This window comes from Hyalella azteca, unplaced genomic scaffold, assembly GCF_000764305.2.
Source record: "Hyalella azteca isolate HAZT.00-mixed unplaced genomic scaffold, Hazt_2.0.2 contig4675, whole genome shotgun sequence".
Lineage (NCBI taxonomy): Eukaryota > Metazoa > Arthropoda > Malacostraca > Amphipoda > Hyalellidae > Hyalella > Hyalella azteca.
This window is the reverse complement of record NW_025934886.1, coordinates 669,655-690,797: the sequence shown is the minus strand read 5'-3', so window position 1 is coordinate 690,797 and position 21,143 is coordinate 669,655. Positions and strand designations below refer to the sequence as shown.

Here is a 21,143-nt window from a genome sequence, read left to right as displayed (position 1 = left end):
GTACAACCTCGCTGAACGACAATAATCCGTTCCATTAAGTTCGACTTTGTAACCGAAATACCGTAATTCCTCCCATAAGAAGCAATGGAAATGTATATAATTGGCTTCTTGACTCGATAACATACGAAAGATACAGGCTATATAGGTATATTTCTTATATAATAATAGTTAAAAATGAGAGCTAAATAGAAATAGAAGCACTAATGAAAGCATTTAAATATAGAACATTTAGTAAACATAAGAAAACACTGTTTTGACTATAATATGATTATTGTGAGGGCGTGATTAGGAGTGGTTGGGGGGGAGGGGTAAGAAGGGGAAAGAGGAATTATTGCTTAGAGGAGGAATCACCATGGTTGAACTATATTCAACCATGGGAATCACCCTCCAGCCGTCTAGCCTCTCAGGTGTTGATTCTCTTCTCTGTCGCTTTGAGATTCAAGGAAAAACTTTTCTAGCGTATCGATAAAGACGAAAATTTTTACTTTTGTGGTTGTTTTTGACTAAGATTTATATCGTTAATAAGTAATGTCATATACTAACTGGACTATTTATCTTCACTCGGTCTAAATAGATTTTTCATCAGTTGCTTGTTTTTATCATCTGGCTTACGAGAGAACATGCCCGTCGAATCCGATTGCAAAAATTATACTGTGAACGCCGCTGTTCGGTCGCAAGTCGGAGATTCATCGAACAGTAGATTATATCGAGTAGCTGACTAAAAAAGTTTTTCTAGTAAGTGATAAACACATGTCTAAAAAAATCAATAGTTCAGGAAGTTGTTTAGAAAGTCCAAAAGTCATCATGTCGATCGTAGAAATGATGACATGACATCCGTACGGAAACTTTATCACATGGATCAAAAATATTCGGAGTTTCTTCAAAATTCGAGTGTTGCGATTTCCTCTAAACCCAACACAGTTTAACGAAAAGCCTAACTTAGTGTTAAATTTTCCAAAGAAAGAAAAAGAAGTATGAACGCAACTTGAGATTCTTTATTGTTCAATCCTTTAAAACGATCAAAAGAACAGCTCGATGCAACCGCAGTGACGCAGCTAATCGAGCGAGAGGCGACACTGAGCTACCTTGCATCACATGAAAAATTGAATACGAACCTCGCTCACGACTGTATTTTCATAATCCACTAATACGAACGTGGTTCGCTCACGACTGAATATTCGTCATGCACCAACACGAACGTGATAAACTCAAGATTGAATAATTATAATCCACTAATACGAACGTGGTTCGCTCACGGCTGAATATTCGTCATTCACCATGACGAACGTGATTCGCTCACGATTAAAGATCCGTCATGTACTAACACGAACGTAGTTCGCTCACGACTGAATATTCGTCATTCACAAACACGAACGTGGTTCGCTCACGACTGAATATTCGTCATTCACTAATAAGAAAGTGGCTTACGAAACCAAATTTCAGCGTTTACAGGCCTTCCGTGACGTACTTTGGAGAATCTTGTGAAAATACTCGGGAGCACACCTTTAATATGATGTAAAGTCCCTGGCACACAAATAAACGTATAGGAGGAAAACAGAAGCTACCAGCCCGAAAGCGCGATTCTGACATTCATTCATTTCGTTTTTATCGCAATAGTAGCATTGATAGTCGAAGAAAATTAATAATCCTGTTCAGAGAACCCAAAGTGAACAAGTGTAATTAGCATTCACATACACCAAAAAAAATCGAGTCGTAATCAGTGGCGCATTATTCCTATGTCAAAGGCATCGAATAATGGCACATTTTATTCGATGTAAAACCCAAGGTTCGACATCAACATCAACTCAAAGCTCAAACAATGCATGATGAACAGACTAGATAGTGTTCGCTTTGAAAGGCTTCATTAACCTAACCGTAACCATGAAATGTTGCAATGAGAACGTAGATTCCGTCTCATTATAAGACAAGATCTGCGTATCTATTATAACTATTACATCTCATCAAGTAGGGCTTTATTGAGTAACTAATATACTAAGTGCAGTACAAAGAAATGCCTAAAAAAACCAAGAACTATGCCGCGATTTCGTGCATAGTTTCTTTGATAAGCATGTATAGTCATTTAGGGCCTGATACAAATGTTCCATAGGTGAAAAACTATAATAAAGCCACAACCAAAATTCAATTCATTCAAAAAGTTTTCTGTGTTCATGGAAACGCGAAAGTATACATTTGTTTCCAGTCTTTGTAATTAACCCTAATCATTTCAGGTGACCTTAAACCGTGCCACAACCGATGCATTTGAGGAACACACGCTAGCACCTGAAGTGATTAAGGTTAATATAATCGTTTATCCAAGCATTTGACGACTCATTCTTCGTGCAAATTGACGAATGTAGTTAGTATAGTTAGTGTCTATACTAACACTAGCCGAGGTTAGTATAGTCACACAAGGCCAGGTTCGTGAAAATTCTGGTGTGGCGGACTGGTCTTTGGTCTAAAGTCCCCGAAAAAGAACATGAAATCGCCGGCAGAAAAATTCGTTTCCTTATCTTCAAACTAAGTGTAAATGGTTGATCCTGGCCAATAGGTTAAATTCATAGGTAATATGAAATGCAGACCCGCTTGCCATGACTTGCATCCTACATTTACAAAGATTGACAACACAGAAGTTTCGAGAGATTAAGAGACTCTCTGAGCAACAAATGTTCTAATACAGGAAAAAGGGTTAGCTCAAGTAAACAAACTCGAACCTTCATTCAAAAAATAGACGCACAGTGAGAAATAATCAGGAAATAATAATTTTCCTTCTACGGAAAGGCTACTGTGCAAAACGAAAACATTTTAACAACGCTGAACGATTTTATGACAGTGTAAATCCTGACTGGTTGCTACCAGAAGCTGGTAGTATAAATTTAATGGTACTCCTCAAAAAAAAATTTTTTTTTCAAAAGAAATGAAATAGCATTGACGTTTTAAATCGATTCCTTTTTCCACACGAGAGTTTGTTGACATCGATACGATACTCAGTACAAAAGATGCAACATGTCTCCAAATAAACAAACAAAAACAAGCAACATGATAACTGGACAACGTGAACGAAAAGAGTCGAACGTTTAACGTCACAATAATAGTATGCTTTTATTACGCCTGGTAGCTTTGTCGGACGTCAACGTAGGCAAGCAACGTCAGAACGTCGGTTGAAGCAGCTTCGCGATGGTCGTTCCCGTGGCTTAATTACTGGCTCAAGTCTCCCTCCGAAGTTCATGAATACGGCAATTGAAGATCGTGTTTAAACTGATCGATGAGCTCATGAATTTCATTGCGATTCAGAAGAAGACTGAACTCGGTCTTGAAAAATGATTATAACTTGAACCCATAATTTTAGAAGAACATCAAAGAATCAACAGTAATATTATCGATGAAGTAAACCTCCAAACGACCATGTGATTCAGGAACTGTAGCCAAGTTCCTTATGAGGAACCGGACTAAAATACAAGCAAATCTAAGCTCAAAACTAAGACTTGCTGCATATACTAGAAAAAGTCTACATCAGAGACCAGAGTTTGGAGCAACATGACATCGGAATTGAACTCGGCGAAGAACTTGAACTCGGAAAGACCTTCCTCGCAGTAATAAATGATTCTGGAAATTTAAAAATTACTCCGATACTTCAAAAATACTGACAGTGACAGCGTAAAATTGCGTTTACAAACCGTCGTGCACAGTGCGATGTTCAATATTGAGGGCAAGAGGCAAGCTTAATTGGTTAACACAGATGAATACAAGCTTCCGCGGTTAACGAAGATGAACAATTCTAAAGAGCATTTACCATCATTCATCAACATACAAGACGCGTTAGAGGACATGGCGCCGACGAGTGGGCAGGCTTCACTTCTAACATCATAGTTATGGGCTAGAACGTTAACAAGGACAGCGATACGATAAATATTATCAGCGAACCTGCTCTTTCTTCCATCAGCGAGGTGAGAAATTTAGTATTGTATTCCAAGATGGTCACTTTACGAAAGTATTCATGAAATTCTGAGAGAAAGCCTGTCGTTATTCTCAATACAAGCATTATTTTAAATCTCTTCTTGTTTCATTAACATTTCTAGACACGAAGCTGCAAAATCACTAGGAAAAACCACCGAAGTTGGAGAAAGCTTGAGCTTACTGGTGCATCGCACTCTGAGCGAAACGTGGACTTCACTGTGACAAAAGCAAAATTATTATATTGTCAGTTATAGGCGGCATATATAGCACGTTATACCAGGAGTAACGGATGTTATTCAAAGCAACTCTCGGTTGGCATTCTCAAATGTAACTTCGCCATTTCGCCAAAAGATTTGGTTGTCATCTTCAAGCCAGACTTAGTTGTCACATTCAAGCCAGGCTTAATTGTCACATTCAACATAGACTTGATAGTCGCATGCAAGACAGACTTAGTTGTTACATTCAAGCCAGACTTAGTTGTTACATTCAAGCCAGACTTAGTTGTTACATTCAAGCCAGACTTAGTTGTCACATTCAAGCCAGACTTTGTCTTCATCTTAATCCAGACTAGTCGTCACTCTCAATCCAGGCTTTATCGCCATTCATTTGACATGTAATGCCATGATGTTATTGCGGCAGAAAAACCCTAACTTGTACTGCCACGACAACAAGCGAGGGTAAAAGTTACGGTATTAGAACCAAACAGAAGTGACGCGTTCTGATGGGTTCTAGTTTCCGTTAGTGGTAGCCTTAGGCTGGGCCTTGGCAGAGTCCTTGAATGTCTCGGGGCCGAGCTGGGTCTCCTTAGGGGGCCCTCGGCTAACCTTTGTCTTAGGCCCCACTTCCTCCTGCTTCTGCTTAACAAAATTTTCGGTTTTCTGTTGCCGATCATCGGAGGTCACTTGTGGAGCTTCAGAAGGCTGTTTGTCGTCGAAAAATGGCGGTTTTTGGTCGGATTGGCCACCAATTCCGCCGCCAGTCCCGCCACCCCGACGTCCCCGCCGGCCCCGACGCGGGCGGCGGCGACCGCGACTCCCGACATCGCTGGCGGTGGACTCTGCGGGGAAGGAAAGCTATGGCGGGATCGGGATGGGGTCTGCGGGGCACAAGTGTGGCGGGGTCGCTTGCCAGATTTTATAAGTGTATTTTAATTGTTAGCGATTGGTTTAAACTCGAAGCTGTGAGTGGAAATAGCGGAGCCAAAACAAATGTATAAAAATTGCATACAAAGACTGATATAATTGAAGTTGTATAAAAATTACCAGTTTGTAGAATAACTAAAATCCTAGCGTAGAAAATTAATTGAATAAAATATAATCGAGAGTCAAAATTAGATAAAGAATATCGTTACAAAAAGAATTCCAGATAAATAACCGAATTACGAAAAAATCGTAAGTTGATAATAAATACAAATTACGTACTAAAACATAGCATATTACTAATAAACACCACATTACTAGTAAATACCATTATTAATACACAAAATGTCAATAACGGATAACAAAATTTTACATCCAACAAAATCTGACCGCGGTCGACACTGCCGACGCTGGCGGAGTCGTGGACGTCGTCGTGCGCGACGTCCTCCTCGTCCGCCGTCCGCCGCCGCTCTGACGGCCTGGCGGACCGCGGACCCCGGAGCCGCGGAGGCAGCGTGTTGTACCCCCCACCCCCCTCCGACCACTGCAGGGGTGTCGCCCCCCGTGAGTCTGCAACGAATTCAACGTATTTAGCCGTATTTACATGTACAATTCACCGTATTTAGCCGTATTTACATGTACAATTCACCGTATTTAGCCGTATTTATACATACATTTGACCGTATTTACACGTATTTAGTGATGCATCGGAACAGGGGCCGTTTGACAGGCTTCTATTAGAATACAACCGACTACGATTATACCAGCAAATTCCTTGACGTTCAGTGAAATACCAGAAAATTAATTAAATTTATGATTATTCCAGTAAAATACATAGATTATGAATATTCCTGTATATTTGACTGCAATTAAATTGCATAACTATGATCATTCCATTACAATTCTTTGACTTCTGGTAAAATACATCGATATTGAAAAAATATTCTACAAAATGCACTGAAATGTCACTGATGAATAATAATAGACATAATTAATAGATGAATATTTTGGCCGAATATTTTTGCTAAATAATTATTAAAATAAAACCACTGTTTCAGCCTTTTTCCATCATTTTTTCTCTCAACTCAGTCATCGAGACGTCATAAAAAATGCCAATTTTTAACCCCCAAAAATTAGGTCCGTTAAATGTCCTCAATTTGCTAAACAAACTCGCTTTACGCTAACACTCCCGGATGATCGTGCATCATCGTACCTGTAATTTCATTTTCCCCCTTATCTATTATTATCTTCCACTCTGTGTACTGATACATACTAATCATCAATGCTATTCGTACCCCAAACGTCTGGTAACAGAAGTTACCGTATGAAAGGTAACTGTATATACAGTTACCGTATATAATCACAATATTAAATAGCTAATTGCAGGGAGTGGCGGCCATTACGATAAATGAACTTCGTCTTTACATACTTCACTCCTTTTCCTTTTTCAGAAAAATCGCACTGAATTTACTGCCTTCAGGCGATCCAGGTAATGACCGAAGAATTCATGGTTCTTGAGCCCATGTAGGCTAAATACGATTCATTGTGATCACAAATAAACTAAGTACAACAAATATAATGTGAAATTTTCAAAAAGTACACATGTATCCAAGTCCAAACAGGTCTAAACAGCTGTTTTTTATATTTTCAAATTTCCTCACAAATAAAAATCAGTCACGCGTATTTACCTCATCTAACAAACCTCAATAAAATATCAGATGCTATAAATCCAGGTGGTGCTACAGACAAAATTCGAGACAGATGTTATAGTTGAAAGGCACCCAAAACTTCATCGTACGTCATATTTATAAGAGTTCGATCACCCCCTCTAAAATGTCACACTCAGAGATATAAGTGAGACGTTGTCCAAATAAAGATGCACTCTTTTCTGGGGTTAGTCATTTTGACCCAACTTGGCCCGGCATAAGGTGCATCTGCGTTAAGCAGCTATCTGCTGGTGCTGTGGGTAACGAGTGTAACTAATTGGTCAATATAACCAATTGATTTTTCTACGTGTATGAACGGCCGTTAGCAATGTGTCAGGCTCAAAGCCTTTATTTGCCCAGTTTTTACCTAATCATGAATGAGGTACAATGGAAATAAGAGAAATTCATCTAAATGAATACCACAACTCCCGACTGAGTGTAATGTTTATACATTTGCAGTTCAAATAGTTTTAAAATGCAGGTTGCAGATCAAATGTTTGTTATTAGGTTCAAGTTATGTCAAAATTGAATAATGCATCGTTGAGATCACACGTGTGCCTATTTTATACATTCAAAGTTAATAAAAACAAGTTTAAAGTCCTTCTACAGGCCTCTCAACTTCGACGCATGGCGCTATTAACATAGTGATGTCGGCTCTGAAGTGTAGGCCTGATGTGGCCTTCAGATGGGAGCGAGCCACGTTCAACATGAGAGCGCTAAATAAACCCGAAAAAGCTTCAGAAAATTTTGTAGGTAAGAAAACAATTTCGAAACGAAAATAATGAAAAACTATCCCAGACGTGAAAATTTTTTCGAGGTTATCAAGAACCTTATCTTGCAACACAAGTTATCGCTTCCAGAGTTTGTTGGCTCCAAGACAATGGTCCATTAAACAGCTAAACGTTCAACCTATCAGTGGATAAGAGAGAAGTAGAAAGACATCAATGCACGGAGTCGGAAAAATAGATTGTTTACAAGGCAATTAGCACGAGTGAAAAACGCTTCGTGAGACAACTCAACTAAGAAAAAAATGCTGAGTAATGAAATGAAATAAAGTGCTAAGCAATGAATTGAATTTCGATGCTCACGCGAAACAATGAAAATTGGCGATAAAATTCACATCTGACATGGCCAGGTAATTGCAAGAAATATAATAAATAAAGAACGCAGTTTTTTAAACAGGAAGGATAATGCTGACATGCACGTAAGCTCAACCTTTCAACACACGCGAGTTTAGTTGAAGAGTTGCATGCCAAGAACTCGAGTCGCAGATATCAATACTTGCGCACTCGCAAACGTGGATGAACGAAGACGCTAACAAAATTACAAAGCAACGAAAAGGTTTACGTGAAAACGGGCAATAACAAAGGCTATATGATATTTACACAAAAACGAAGAAGTCTACGTGAAAACAAAGAATAACAAAAGCTATAAAATATTTACACAACGAAAAGGTGTACGAGAAAAAGGAATAACAAAGTCTATAAGATATTTACAAAGCAACGAAGAAGCTCAAGTGAAAACAAGGAATAACAAAGGCTACACAAGAAGTGTACTTGGAAACAAACAATAAAGATACTAAGATAAATACAGAACGAAGGAGCAAGCGAGATGTTCGATGAGTGCGATACGAGATTACTGAGAGGCCGTTAGCTTATTAGTTAGGCGAGGACAGAGGATGAATAATAACACACACGCTAGTTTATCATTTTACTGGTCTAGAAATAGTAGCGATCAAGGAGCTGCCGCCGCTACACCTGCAGCAACTGTGACGCATTTCTGTTACCATGGCAACGTAGGTCTTGAATACGACTCCAGACCGCAGCAACTTCCTGGACTTCGTTCCCATCGTCCTGTCTTAGGGTGCTATGCGAAGTAATATAATGGCGCTACAGAGATTAATAATAGCCGGGATTGTGAAGTTTCCTCACTTTAACCCTCGTCGGACAGGATAATTTAATAACGCTATGATCGTACCGAGTTATGATCTTACAATTATCCACGTCCGACAAGGGTTAAAGATACGGGAAATGCACCTCATCCGCTTGCGACACTCAATTAACCAGAGAGAAGCTTATTATTAAGGACAAAAGGTACCAATTTGCCAACGAATCTTACGATCAGTGGAAAATATACAAATTCATCAAAGAATTCTCACTGAACATTTGTTTAGTTAGCCCGTGATTGTCATTGAGCACCAACAGCTTCTCATAGCTACGTCTTGCATGTACATGGGCGAAGTATTCATCCATGCGGACCATGCCAGCGCGACACACGTCAAGACGTCAGTAACGTTAATGGTAGCAACGTCAATAATGTACATGGTAGCTACTGCAGGTGTAGTGACGGTATGCGAGTCATAATAGAGAGGGCAGACTTTTGTCTCCACATTTTAGGGCATCTTTAGTCACGTCCCCGGTCACACCTCACACGAGAATCTCCTGCCCTCTTACTCAAGCGCCGGCACATCGATCCTCAGCAAGGTTCTCAAGTGAAATTACTGGTTCCACTTGAGAACCACGATGAACTATCAAGGTACAAGTTAGAGTAGTTGTACGGAGAAAAATAGGGGCGCTTAGCAGAAGATGGAGCTTGATGCCGGTAACGACGATTTCTCTTGCCGCTGCCCCCATCTCACACGAGGGTAAACAATCGCTGACATTAAACTGGCATTTAAGATTAACTGGGAGCTTTTGCTCACGGTTATAGTTGTCCACTACCAGGTTCAGAAGCTTAAGAACAATTATCCGCTTAGGGAGTTAAGTGATAGTGATGCGAGCGCGATCGACACGTCTGATGCTGACCTGAGTGTTGGTGTCACCAGCAGCTTCCATGCCATCACAAACAATGTATAGAGCTGCACTAGCTGCCGGTGATCAGAGGCTAAAGCAGCTATAGGCCACGTTCACACCATACTACCGGGCATATGCCTGTCACTGTATAGTCTAATATTCTTTTATGCATTTCTCATAGAAGCATTCACACCACGGGTATGGCAGATGCCTTGCACTGCTGATGTGAATGCTTCTATGGATATTCATTGAAAAATATTAGACTGAACAGGGCCCAGCCATAAGCTTCGTTTAAGCCTCATCAGTTCACAGGAGTTTCATCACCACATTGGCCAACTTGTATAGCGTCCAGTGCAACCACGACCATTGGATAAACTAGTACTGTACACATGAGAGCCTGCAGGTACTTACGAGACTTTAGTCATAAAAAAATATGAAGTAAAGCAACTTACAGCGTGGAAGTAATGATCCCCTTCAAGTAATACTTCACAGTAATACAGCTCAATACCCCACAGTGTAATTACTTGCTATGATAGTAACGCAGTAACACGAAGCTGCCGGAGGTTGTTAGTACAAAGATAGGTTAGATGCATGCAAGTTAACGTTAGTGCAGCAGAAAACTCAACACGTGACACACACGTAGGTAATAATTTCTCAATTTATAAAGCTTCAAGAAACCATGCAAACAATGTAAATGAGAATCGAGGATCTCGCTGAACGTTCCACTACCGTGATAGAGAACTTTTTTATGATGGTACCGGCAATATACATTCCGGAGGAACTACGGAAAAAAACATTTCCCTTGACATGATCAATATGGAGGAGCGTAATACCAGCATATACCATAAATAAAATACAATGGCTCCATCAAATTGTTTGGGTGGAGACTTCCAGCAGCTATGCACCACTTCCCCTCCAGCAACTCAACATAAATGAATATAATCATAACATAAGCATCCCTGCACTGCAACACGAACTGGAGGTAGCAGGGCTACACGAATGTGGTACCAAGGAACCTGTCTCGTAAGTACACCGCGGCACCTGAATCACTGAAAAGTGGTGAATGTGGTCCTGAAACGTGGCGAATGTGGTACTGAAACGTGGCGAATGTGACGCTAAAACGTGGCGAATGTGGTCCTGAAACGTCCCGTGTCACACCACAGAAAGTGTGACCTGAAGCTGATGTCCACACAAACGATTGCGACCAAACGAGACTTGAACCTTAGCACAACAATGATATAATAACTTATAGCGTTTCAAAATTATTTCCGAATGTGCATGAGCTTGGATAAATATTTCTTCCATCATATATACGAATGAGAATGTAAAATTTACAATTTTTTTCACGAAATAAAACCCAAAGCGAATATTTATAAAAGAATTTTCCAAGGCATTACTACGAATAAAACATGACAAGGTTAATTTGACGCGTGTGCTTGTTAATGAGGCTTTAACGCGTGTGCTTATTAATGAGGCTCGTCTCGCTGTCGTAATTCGTCCACAAAGGTCAGCATGTACAGTTAATGATCGTTGGCGCTGCTGTCTTAATAAAGAGCCTCGTGGCTACACTCACAAACATGAATGGCTTATATTGTCCAAATTAAGACATTTTCTGTCCGTACCCCTGATACACCCTTTTTCTCAGTGCGAAACTGGGTCAAAGAGTGCATTGCTACTTGGACAAAATTTCATTCATTTCTGTGAATGTACTGCTGCTGCTACTGCTCCTAAGTTGCTACTTCTTCAATGCAATCAACTGAACTTGAATATCACCAGTTTTTGAAACCAATAACTAATTACAATGAGTTCGCATGGGACTTTTTAGTGAAAATTTAAAATGAAAGTTTACCAGCGTTGAGTGTGAAGGCAGCACAGGAGCAGCGCAGCAACCGCAGGTAATCTCGGTATACAATTGTTTACTTGCCTTGCTTATAAAACCTTCAGAAAAAAGTTATATAGATAAGTTAGGTCAAACCTAACCTATCCAAAAGCAATGCCATGAACAGGATAAAAGATTTCATCAGACATGGTGGATACCGTCAAGTGGGGTGACTTCGGCTACCGGGAGTGACTTCGGCCACACCTACAACAGAAACAAATGGCAGCAAAATAAAATAATAAACGTTGGCCAAAGTCACCCCGGTGGTCAAAGTCACCTGGCAGTCACTTTGGCCAACGTTTATTTTGTATTGCTGACATTTGTTTCTATTGTAGTGGTAGCAAAGTCACCCCACTTGACGGTACTGAGAAGTAGAAGCATACTGAGGCATTAAATTAGAAGAGGTTTCAATTGTTGATGATAATAAATGCGAAGCGACTGAACGATTGCTACCAAGATTATGCGCCCCAGGCCACGCTCACAATCGTAGTAGTGATTATTATTAAATAAGCTAATAATGAGTTAGTCTAGTTACAGTAGTGATATTACTAGCAGAACAAGTCCTCGTGGAATATATAGTGACCACGACCGAAGCACAGTCTCCGGGACAGTATTTTTTGTAAGATACGATAACATCGTATCTTGCACCGTATCTCGCGATACGATAACATCGTATCTTGCACCGTATCCCGCGATACGATAACATCGAAAGATTTCACCGTATCTCGCGATACGATAACATCGAAAGATTTCACCGTATCTCGCGATACGATAACATCGAAAGATTTCACCGTATCTCGCGATACTCGCTCATCAGTGGTAGCTGGTAAAGCAGTGATTCCCAAAATGAGCGTTAATTACCACCTTCGGGGTAATTAATACATTTATTGGGATATAACGCAGGCGGTGATATAATAATGAATGGATCAGTGGATTTAATTTCACAATTTAAATAAATGCAAATGGCATATCCTCTGTTTGGGAACCACTACGTAGCAGCAAGTAACTCTCAACTCGTACGCCTTAACTCAAAGCTAAGCGAGGCATGACAAATTAACTGCAAACACAAATTAGCTTCATCGGTCTTAACATCAACCCTGAATCGCGAGAAAAAAACTTAATTAATCTACTAGTTACATCGCAATAACTGCAGTCAACGACAAAAATCAGGAGAATAATTCAAGCAAATAACACTTGCATCGGCCATATCACCAGATCTTAACAGAAGTTTTACTCGACAAAATATTAGGAGACAATGTTGGCATTGTCACAGTGACTCGAACCAGACGACTGCAATTCGATCTCGAATTAGACGACTGCAATTCGATTTACGGTATGAAGATCCTCATATTCTCAACAATGAGTTGACTCAAAGCTCTCCCGACGTAGGCCAGTATAGACTGCAACCAATGAGATAATCCTTCAATTTCAGTAACTCCGCAGGATCCAGCATTGCCTACTTCATTGCACCAATAGCTGATCCAAAATTAGGAGACTTATTTGTGCAACAGAATCAATGTACATGCCTCACCAAACCTCTCATTAGCATAGCCTTGATAATTATCTAATCCGCAATTACAAACAAAAGCTCAAAATGGAAACTGAAAGATCTTCTCTAAATGCGAAGATTCAAATAAATAAAGAACAGATAAATAAGCACCTTCGAGACAAAAGAATGCATCTTCTTAACCGGCGGGCTAAAGCTGTATTTTCAGGGAGAAAGCTGAACATCTGAATGTCAACACACCAATCTACTTCTCAATAAATCCTAATACTTTTCAACACACTTCCCTATTTTTCAGCACTGATCAATTAATAGTCTAACCAAGAAGCGACATAAATCTCATATCAAATTCGCTACCTTATCAAGTCCTCTTGTATCTAACTGAATCTTCATTCAAAAGCCCGTTTTGAAGCCAAGATGTTTACCGAAAATCTTGACCAAATGCCCCAATAAATCAATATCACTGCCATACTCGACAACTCTCCACAGCACGGCATCAGAATTAATAACAGCGGTTTCAGCGTTCATTAGGCCGTAGGCCTGTTGCCTCACTGCTCCAATTTTGCTTTATTTAACCGCCCGACCTCCTAGCCGATTCTAACCTGAAACTGTCGCAGGTAGCTGGGATCGAGCCCGCACCTCTCTGCTCCATTCTTATTACTCTGAACTGTACCCACAGGGCCCCTCTGCCCAGTGATCAAAACAATGAAATCAAGTCGATTAGCAAATCCAGCTCAAAACTAACTCACCATGACAAGGATCAGCGCTGAACTACCCATTATATTTTATAATTTAAGTTCACCACAAATCCAACATAGTGCCATGTCCACTTAAAATGGTTCTCCCTCGAGACACGTTATCCTTGTAGAAGCATTGCGCAGCTCCTACCTTATTATCTTATTCCTCCACTAAAAGAGAAAACACGCACCAGAACACAGCAAGAAGCGAGGGTTATTCACATCATGTTTGATGTTCCGCCAGAAACGATGCTACAAGTTAACACCGTAGAAGTAGGGAAAAGTATATGGAACACGTATACTTGTTATCACTATTCTAAGCCCCTCGGGTTAATACAAAGTTAACGAATCATGAAATTGGATAATATAAACATCACCAAAAGAAAATCACAAACGGCAATTTTATTTCCTATTTCCCAGATAGTGGAGGCAACGAAGCCACAAAATTTCCTATCTGAATCAAAGGGATATGAACGCAAACATCATCGTAGAAACAATCAAGTTAAATGAACGTTAGTGATGGACTTGTTCGAAAAAATCAAACCTCACAATGAAGTCACAATTAGTGATAAGGAGTTAGAAACTTTATTTAAGCCAATAGAACGAGCTAACGCTGAACAAACTAAGAAGCGACAACATTGCTGCCAGATATAGTAAATATTTCTCCTTGTAATCGACTCGTATTTTCCAAAGTCACTAATTTATTTAGAAAATAAGATTTATTTTTGTCACTTTTAAATGATTTTGGTCTCAACGAGAGAAGCTGTAGACGGTAAATAATACCACTGGCACAGCGTAAAAATGAAGACCAATGATACACTGAGACACCATCACGCAAATTTTGTAAGAACTTGCTGACGGTAAGATATAGTAAATCCCAACACGAAATTCAAAGGTTTGAAGAACAAATTGCCTTTACGAACTGAAGCTAAAACAGTTATAAGCTCATTAGCTGGACAAGAGTTCATCCAGATAGATTATTAGCAATCGTTAATAGGTTCATCAATGCATATGGGCAACAGTAAGCACGATCTCAACGAGCTGAAGGCCCTTCCATCAATTATGAAAATACAATACACAATGATCTTAACGGCAACCACCATCGACCATCCACGATCGATGATGATAAGATGTTATTCCGATGGTCGGGACAAAGTCTAAAATGATCAATATATGAAACATGATCATATCCAGAGGAATTACAGTAATAAACTTTAGTTCCTAATGAATAAGATGAGTGGACGTAAGCTCATCAACCGTCAATAGTTGGTAACAATGATTCGTCGGGCATCCGCTTAACGCAGTGACAATGTTAGCTCAAATTACTTCCGCTACCCGACAGCATGCACTGCAGCACGTTGCGTAGCAATACAAGTAGAGAACGCTGATTCAATCACTGACAAGATCGTAACATATTGACAGAGATCTGATCAGGAGACGAATATCTCAAGATGATCGTCGGCTGAGGTCAAGACGCCCATCGCAGTTGGGTCTTTCTACTAATTTCGTTCAGGTTTTATCCACGTGCACGGCGGCAGGTCGCTTCAATAATTAATCAATACAAGCTCTGCTCAGTACAAAATGACAGAGATCCGTTCAAGAGGCCAATTTGTTCGAAGTGGCACTACCGATACAAGTTATAGAGTAGCATTCTCGTACAATGTTCATGGCCATCATCAGTAGTTGTCATTATCGCCAGTCTGGTGAGAGCTTTTGTTGACGTTATATTCACTCGTCTCATCGCCGATGCGACACATTAAGAATAACTTGCGGGCGCTCCAACAAAAACTGCGAATCATATATGCAATGTAATTATAAATCATGAGACGACGCTAAAGCTTAAACATCTGTACTGTTTACACAGAAGTCCAAGAAGTTATGTTGAAATAATAGAACTAAATCAAAAACGGGCAAATAATAAAAGAACCGCAACGTTCTAATGCCGCTTCATAACGAGTGAAACTTTTTCACACAAAGCTAATGAGAATTTTGGGATTTGAACAACACTTTAGAAAGAAATGCAAGACAACGTAAACAAGGAGCACCACTAACACAACGTCAACAAAAGCTTGGCAGGGACACAAGCTTAGGCTTTAGCGGCGCTCGACGAGTCATTGGGTTCACGTCGGGGAGGGTGGGAGGTCTTACTGGGGGGGACTTTATTAGATTGAATTTTAGCCGCTGATCCGGCGAGGGGAGGAGCAGGAAATGATCCATGCCCGTTGTGTTGAACTAAGTTGTTGTCTACCCTGCCGCTGCTGCTTCCTCCTCTCCCTCTACCACCCCTACCACCACGCCTGCCACCATCCCCTTCCTCCATGTGGTGCAGGTGGTTACCCCCGCGTTGAGGTCGCTGGTCCATGTGGTGGTTGTAGTCGTGGGGTCCCCGATACGGAGGGCCTGATCCCCCAGGAGGACCTGATCCCCCACCATCACCCCCTCCTCGTCCTCGACTACCCCCCCTTCCTCGCCCACGGCCTCTTCCCCCGCCACCACGACCGCCGCTGCCGTCGTAGTCGCTCGCGTATCCTCTGCAATTCAAAATTTTCATGATAAATATGTCTAACATTTATTGCACTATTTTAATTATACCATTTATACTGATTTTCTCTGCTTGCCAATAACAAACCGCCAGTCATCATCGGTTCAGTATCCTAATCATCCTACTAACTTTAAGACGAAGGAATGCAAGGAATGTGAAGTCGTTGCTCATTGCTCATCAGAATTCATTTTTACACATTCATCAACATTTTTAGCATTCACAATGCATGTATTACTTTTCTCCGGTCAGGTTAGGTAGCACTTAACAGCTTCAAGTCAATGCGTACAATTTACTGCAGTAATAACAATATATACAAATATCCAACAGAGAATATGAGAAAACATGTAATAAATCAGTAGTTCTAAAGAGCAGTGGCTATGTCGTTATCGATAAAAATACAGCGCAGCTGTTTTTTTTTTTTTTTGACAAGAATAATTTTTTGGTGCAACTGAGTGCTAAGTTCCTTCTTTTTGCAGGTACAATGCAGAATAATGGCTACTATTGTAATAACTATGTATCTTTACTGTATCCCATGATTCAATAAATTAAGACCCAGAAAACGCAGTACAGTTGGCGCTCTTAAGTGTAAGCGTTCTCACAATTAGCTTCATAATTCAACTCTTTAAGCAGATAAAATAAAGAAAATGAGTCTGTAAGCCACACTTTTCTTAGGAAAGTTGGCGGTTCTTTCACGATTGTCTCGTCCCTGTAATAGGATTGATAGAAGATGTGTCCGTATTTTTAGCACATTTTCTTATTTATGGAAAAAAAGGCGCCATTGTGCTCGCCATGTCCGTCCATACGTCCGTATGTCCGTCCGTGACTTCGCGTTTTCGTCGACGAGAAAATGTGCTTTAAGTCACTCACTGCAGTGAGTACCTACTAAGTTATATTTTTTAATTTCTTTGACACAGTAATGATACTTGGATGCTTCCTATAAAACGCATCCTTATCAGGGACATTAGCGTACTGATAGCAGATTAAATAAAACGCCATGACGTATTCGTGTTAAATTGATAAAAATGAAGCATTAACAGAAACCCTCTGCAACCTGCGGAATGGTTGTGCCTTAATAACCAGTTTATTCGTTAATTTTGAATGTCTCAAAAAATTACGAAATTATCCGCTAACTCGTGACCAATGAAAGCAGAAGATATTCCTTAAATTTTTTTAACTATATGAATTCTCCATTCATTTTTTTAGCTATATTTTGTTCGGAGACTTTTAGCTATATATATCGTCAGTTATGGGAATATTGATTTTAAAAGGCCGGATCACTTGTGGAATCAAATCACGAAAAGTATAGGAATCGGCAACAGGCCACGGGCCTATTTCTTCAGTGCCAAATTCTATATGAATTCTCCAACTAAATTAAATTTCGGTAATTACTTGCGGATAAAGAGAAATTGAGTGCGTCAAGTCACCTGTCGTTACGTCGAGGACCGCCATAGAAGGGGTTGCCCCCCATGCTGGGGCCGGGACCGCCCATTGTGTTGTGACTGCGTAGCTTGTTGTCGATCTCAAGCTTCTCCTGCCGCAGCTGCTCGACTTCCTGCACAGCAAAAATGGGTCAACACTAACAAAGTGCAGCACCAACACTAGGTTGACATCAACATCAACACCAGGTCAACATCAGCACAAACAGCACGTCAACATCCACACCAACACCGACACACGTCAAAATCTGCATTCACACATTTCAACATCAGCACCAACATGGGGGGTAAACATCAACACCAACAATTGTCAGCACCAACACTGGGTTAACATCAACACCCACACACTTCAACATAACCACGAACACACGTCAAACATCAGCACCAACATCAGATCAACGTCGGCACAAACCGCGTCAACATCCACAACACCAACACATGCCAAAAATCTGTATTCACACATTTCAAAATCAGCACCAACACTTCTCTAAATGTGTAAACAACAAACATAAGCACTAATAAGTGATGAAGAAATAAGCACTCCTAGTGGAAGCCATTAGCTTTGAATTACACCAGCTAATATCAACAGACTATCAGCACACCAACACATCCTAAATCATTCGGCTCATAGGATTTGGAGTCCTGCAATCAGCTCGAAGTTTAAAGTGACAGTAGCAGATTGGTGAGCATGAGGCACCCACCTCCAGATGATTGAGATGATAGTCGAGCAGGAGGCAGGCGTTGTTGATGGCCTCCATGGTTCCGACGAACACAAAGGGCACCTGCCCCTCCTCGCGGCGGCTGCTCGGCTCTGCAGGGTGGACATCTCGTTTAACAATGGCCATAAGACTAACTTACAGAAGAACAATTATAATAAAGTAGAAATTATCAAGCTTAAGAAAATAACTAATAGAAATATTACATTCTATGTTCTAGATGGTGGAGCCAATGACGCCACAACAGAAAACTTTTCCCTCCGAAATGAATGCATATATGTAAACAGTAAGACCACGCCAAATTATACATAAATAAGACTCATAATCTTACACCACGGTGACGTAATATAAAGGCTCTTGCTTATTGATTGGCAATAAAATATCTGGCTGGCTACACATACGTTGACTGTTGTTAATGCTATTTGTATGATAAGGCCTTGAATCCACTCGAGATTGTCAAATTAATTTCCATCAAAAACGTAGAATAATCAAATAACCAAGACATTTCACACTTTTCACTTCAAAATATTGTCATCTCGAATTCAGGTGGCAAAAAAACTAGTCTATAATTTACCACTAAACCCATACTGCGGTAACAGCACAAGTCAAACGAAGCGTTTTCAGAAAATAGTGTTTCAAACAGAAAGTTCAACTACGACCAAAAGTCAACCAACACTTCAAAGAGCCAAAACGATGGCTTAGTAGTAAATATATTCAACGATTCAAAACGTACCAAAATATGAAATCTGAAATTAATCTGATATCTCAAGCGTGCAGACCAGCTGCTATCTTTAATTTCTCCGGATGTCATTAAGGTTTTCCTGTACGGGAGGTTCAGATGTGTTGGAAGCAATTGACCGACACGATTTGGCTATATCACCATTGCCCACCTCACTTCCGGGCTCACACAATAGTTCTCCCAATGCACTGCCCTACTAGACCCCATAACATTCTCATCGACACAATTCCAGTATTAAGTATAACTTTAATGAGGCGAGAAGACGCTGCCATACTCAACCCCCGACCATTCTCATCGCCACACTTCCAGTATTAAGTTTTACAGTAATGAGGCGAGAAGACGCTGCCATATTCAACCCCCGACCATTCTCATCGCCACACTTGCAGTATTAAGCTTTACATTAATGAGGCGAGAAGACGCTGCCATACACAACCCCCCACCATTCTCATCGCCACACTTCCAGCTTTAAGCTTTACATTAACGAGGCGAGAAGACGCTGTTCTCACCGTAGTGTTGCTGCTCACCAGGCTCACTATCGCCCTCTATCTTGACTCTCACGACGCCACTCTTGTCCACCATCTCCTGGATAATGCGGCCATTCTTGCCAATAACTTTCCCGACGACGGCGCGTGGCACCTGCACTGACCGCTCGTTGTATTCCAGCAGCTCTCGGGCCTTGCTTACCGCCGCCGACGACTGTAGGCAGACAGTAGTTCAGACAGTGCCTACAGTAGTTCAGGACAGTAGTTCAGAAAAGTGGCTAGTAAATGCGCACTGAACATTCATTGAAAGTTATATTAAAATCCGCGGACAGTAGTTCAGAAAAATGGCTAGTAAAAGTGCATGGAACATTCATGGAAAGTTCTATTAAAATCCGCAGACAGTAGCTCAGAAAAATGGCCAACAAACGTGCACTGAACATTCATTGAATGTTTTATTAAACTCAATTCGAAGTGGCAACCAAACGCGATTTAGTGAAAGTAATAGAGCGTCATTCATTGAACCATAAAATGAAACTTCGTCAAATCGCTGAATGGCATTCATTAACCTGGCAAGTGATACTTTACGGATTCATCAATTTTATAGTAATTCAACTAAATTAATTATAAGTAAAAACAAAAAAAAAATACTGTGCCTGACCTCTCCCTGGATTTTAAAGTAGTTCTCCTCGACATCTATGGAGAAAATCCCGGGAACTTTGCGTGCCTGCTGAATGTTGGCGCCATGACAGCCGATGGCCAAACCCATGAGATCCATCGGCACGCAGAACTCTGCCACGTGCCTACGGGGGAACATGCATTGTCAAATTAAGATCTCTAGACCGCAAGATCTGAAGACCACAAGATCTCTAGACCACAAGACCATAAGATCTCTAGACCACAAAGATGACCGCTTCCATAGTCGGAGAATCACAAGTTCTGGGGTGCGCAAATCTACATCCTTCAAACTTTTCCCTTGTTCACGTTTCTTTTGAAGGTATTTCCAGCAGATCAAATACCTTTTTCCAACACGTGGCCTGCCTGAAAGTATATCAACATTCTGGGAGGATGGTAAGGTTTGGGAAAGATGATGGCAATCCAATATCCTGATCCAGACTAACTACCAAGCACCACTCACAAGTGACAACGAAAAATGCAATAAATTTCCAGGACTCAAACCAACAACTAGCTCCACTATTCTAGGTGCCACTGCCACTGCCTAACTTGCAGAAATCGTCACTTAGTCCATATAATCTGAGCAATGGATTAGGAATGAGGCATCCGGGTCACGATGAACTAAGACAGGAGGAATGTCATACCCGGATTGACTGTGAGGGAGGCTGGAAGAATGTAGCTGCTTGGCTGCCTCCTCTGTTCTGCTTAGCAGGACTAGCTTCTGCTTCATGCTGCGGAAGTGCATATCTGCTAGCATTTCCGCCTTCTTCTGAACACTTACGTCACTGCCCTGCAAACAACAAACCATGTTAATTATGATGATACGACAGTATTAACATTGAGCT

The 21,143-nt window shown here is 40.7% G+C and overlaps 1 protein-coding gene across 1 annotated transcript in view; it reads right to left on the bottom strand.

Annotated features, from left to right (window-relative positions):
• Nucleotides 1-977: 977 nt before the first annotated feature.
• LOC108673781 (synaptic functional regulator FMR1) overlaps nt 978-21,143 on the bottom strand; it is a 33,127-nt gene continuing 12,961 nt past the window's right edge. The window contains exons 6-13 of the mRNA XM_018161651.2: nt 20,943-21,088; nt 20,285-20,426; nt 19,651-19,840; nt 18,391-18,500; nt 17,678-17,805; nt 16,049-16,242; nt 5,484-5,663; nt 978-5,011 (exon numbers count right to left, since the gene is read on the bottom strand). Of these exons, the coding sequence (XP_018017140.1) occupies nt 4,683-5,011; nt 5,484-5,663; nt 16,049-16,242; nt 17,678-17,805; nt 18,391-18,500; nt 19,651-19,840; nt 20,285-20,426; nt 20,943-21,088 (1,419 nt within the window). The 3' untranslated portion in view covers nt 978-4,682. The remainder of the gene's footprint in view (nt 5,012-5,483; nt 5,664-16,048; nt 16,243-17,677; nt 17,806-18,390; nt 18,501-19,650; nt 19,841-20,284; nt 20,427-20,942; nt 21,089-21,143) is intronic.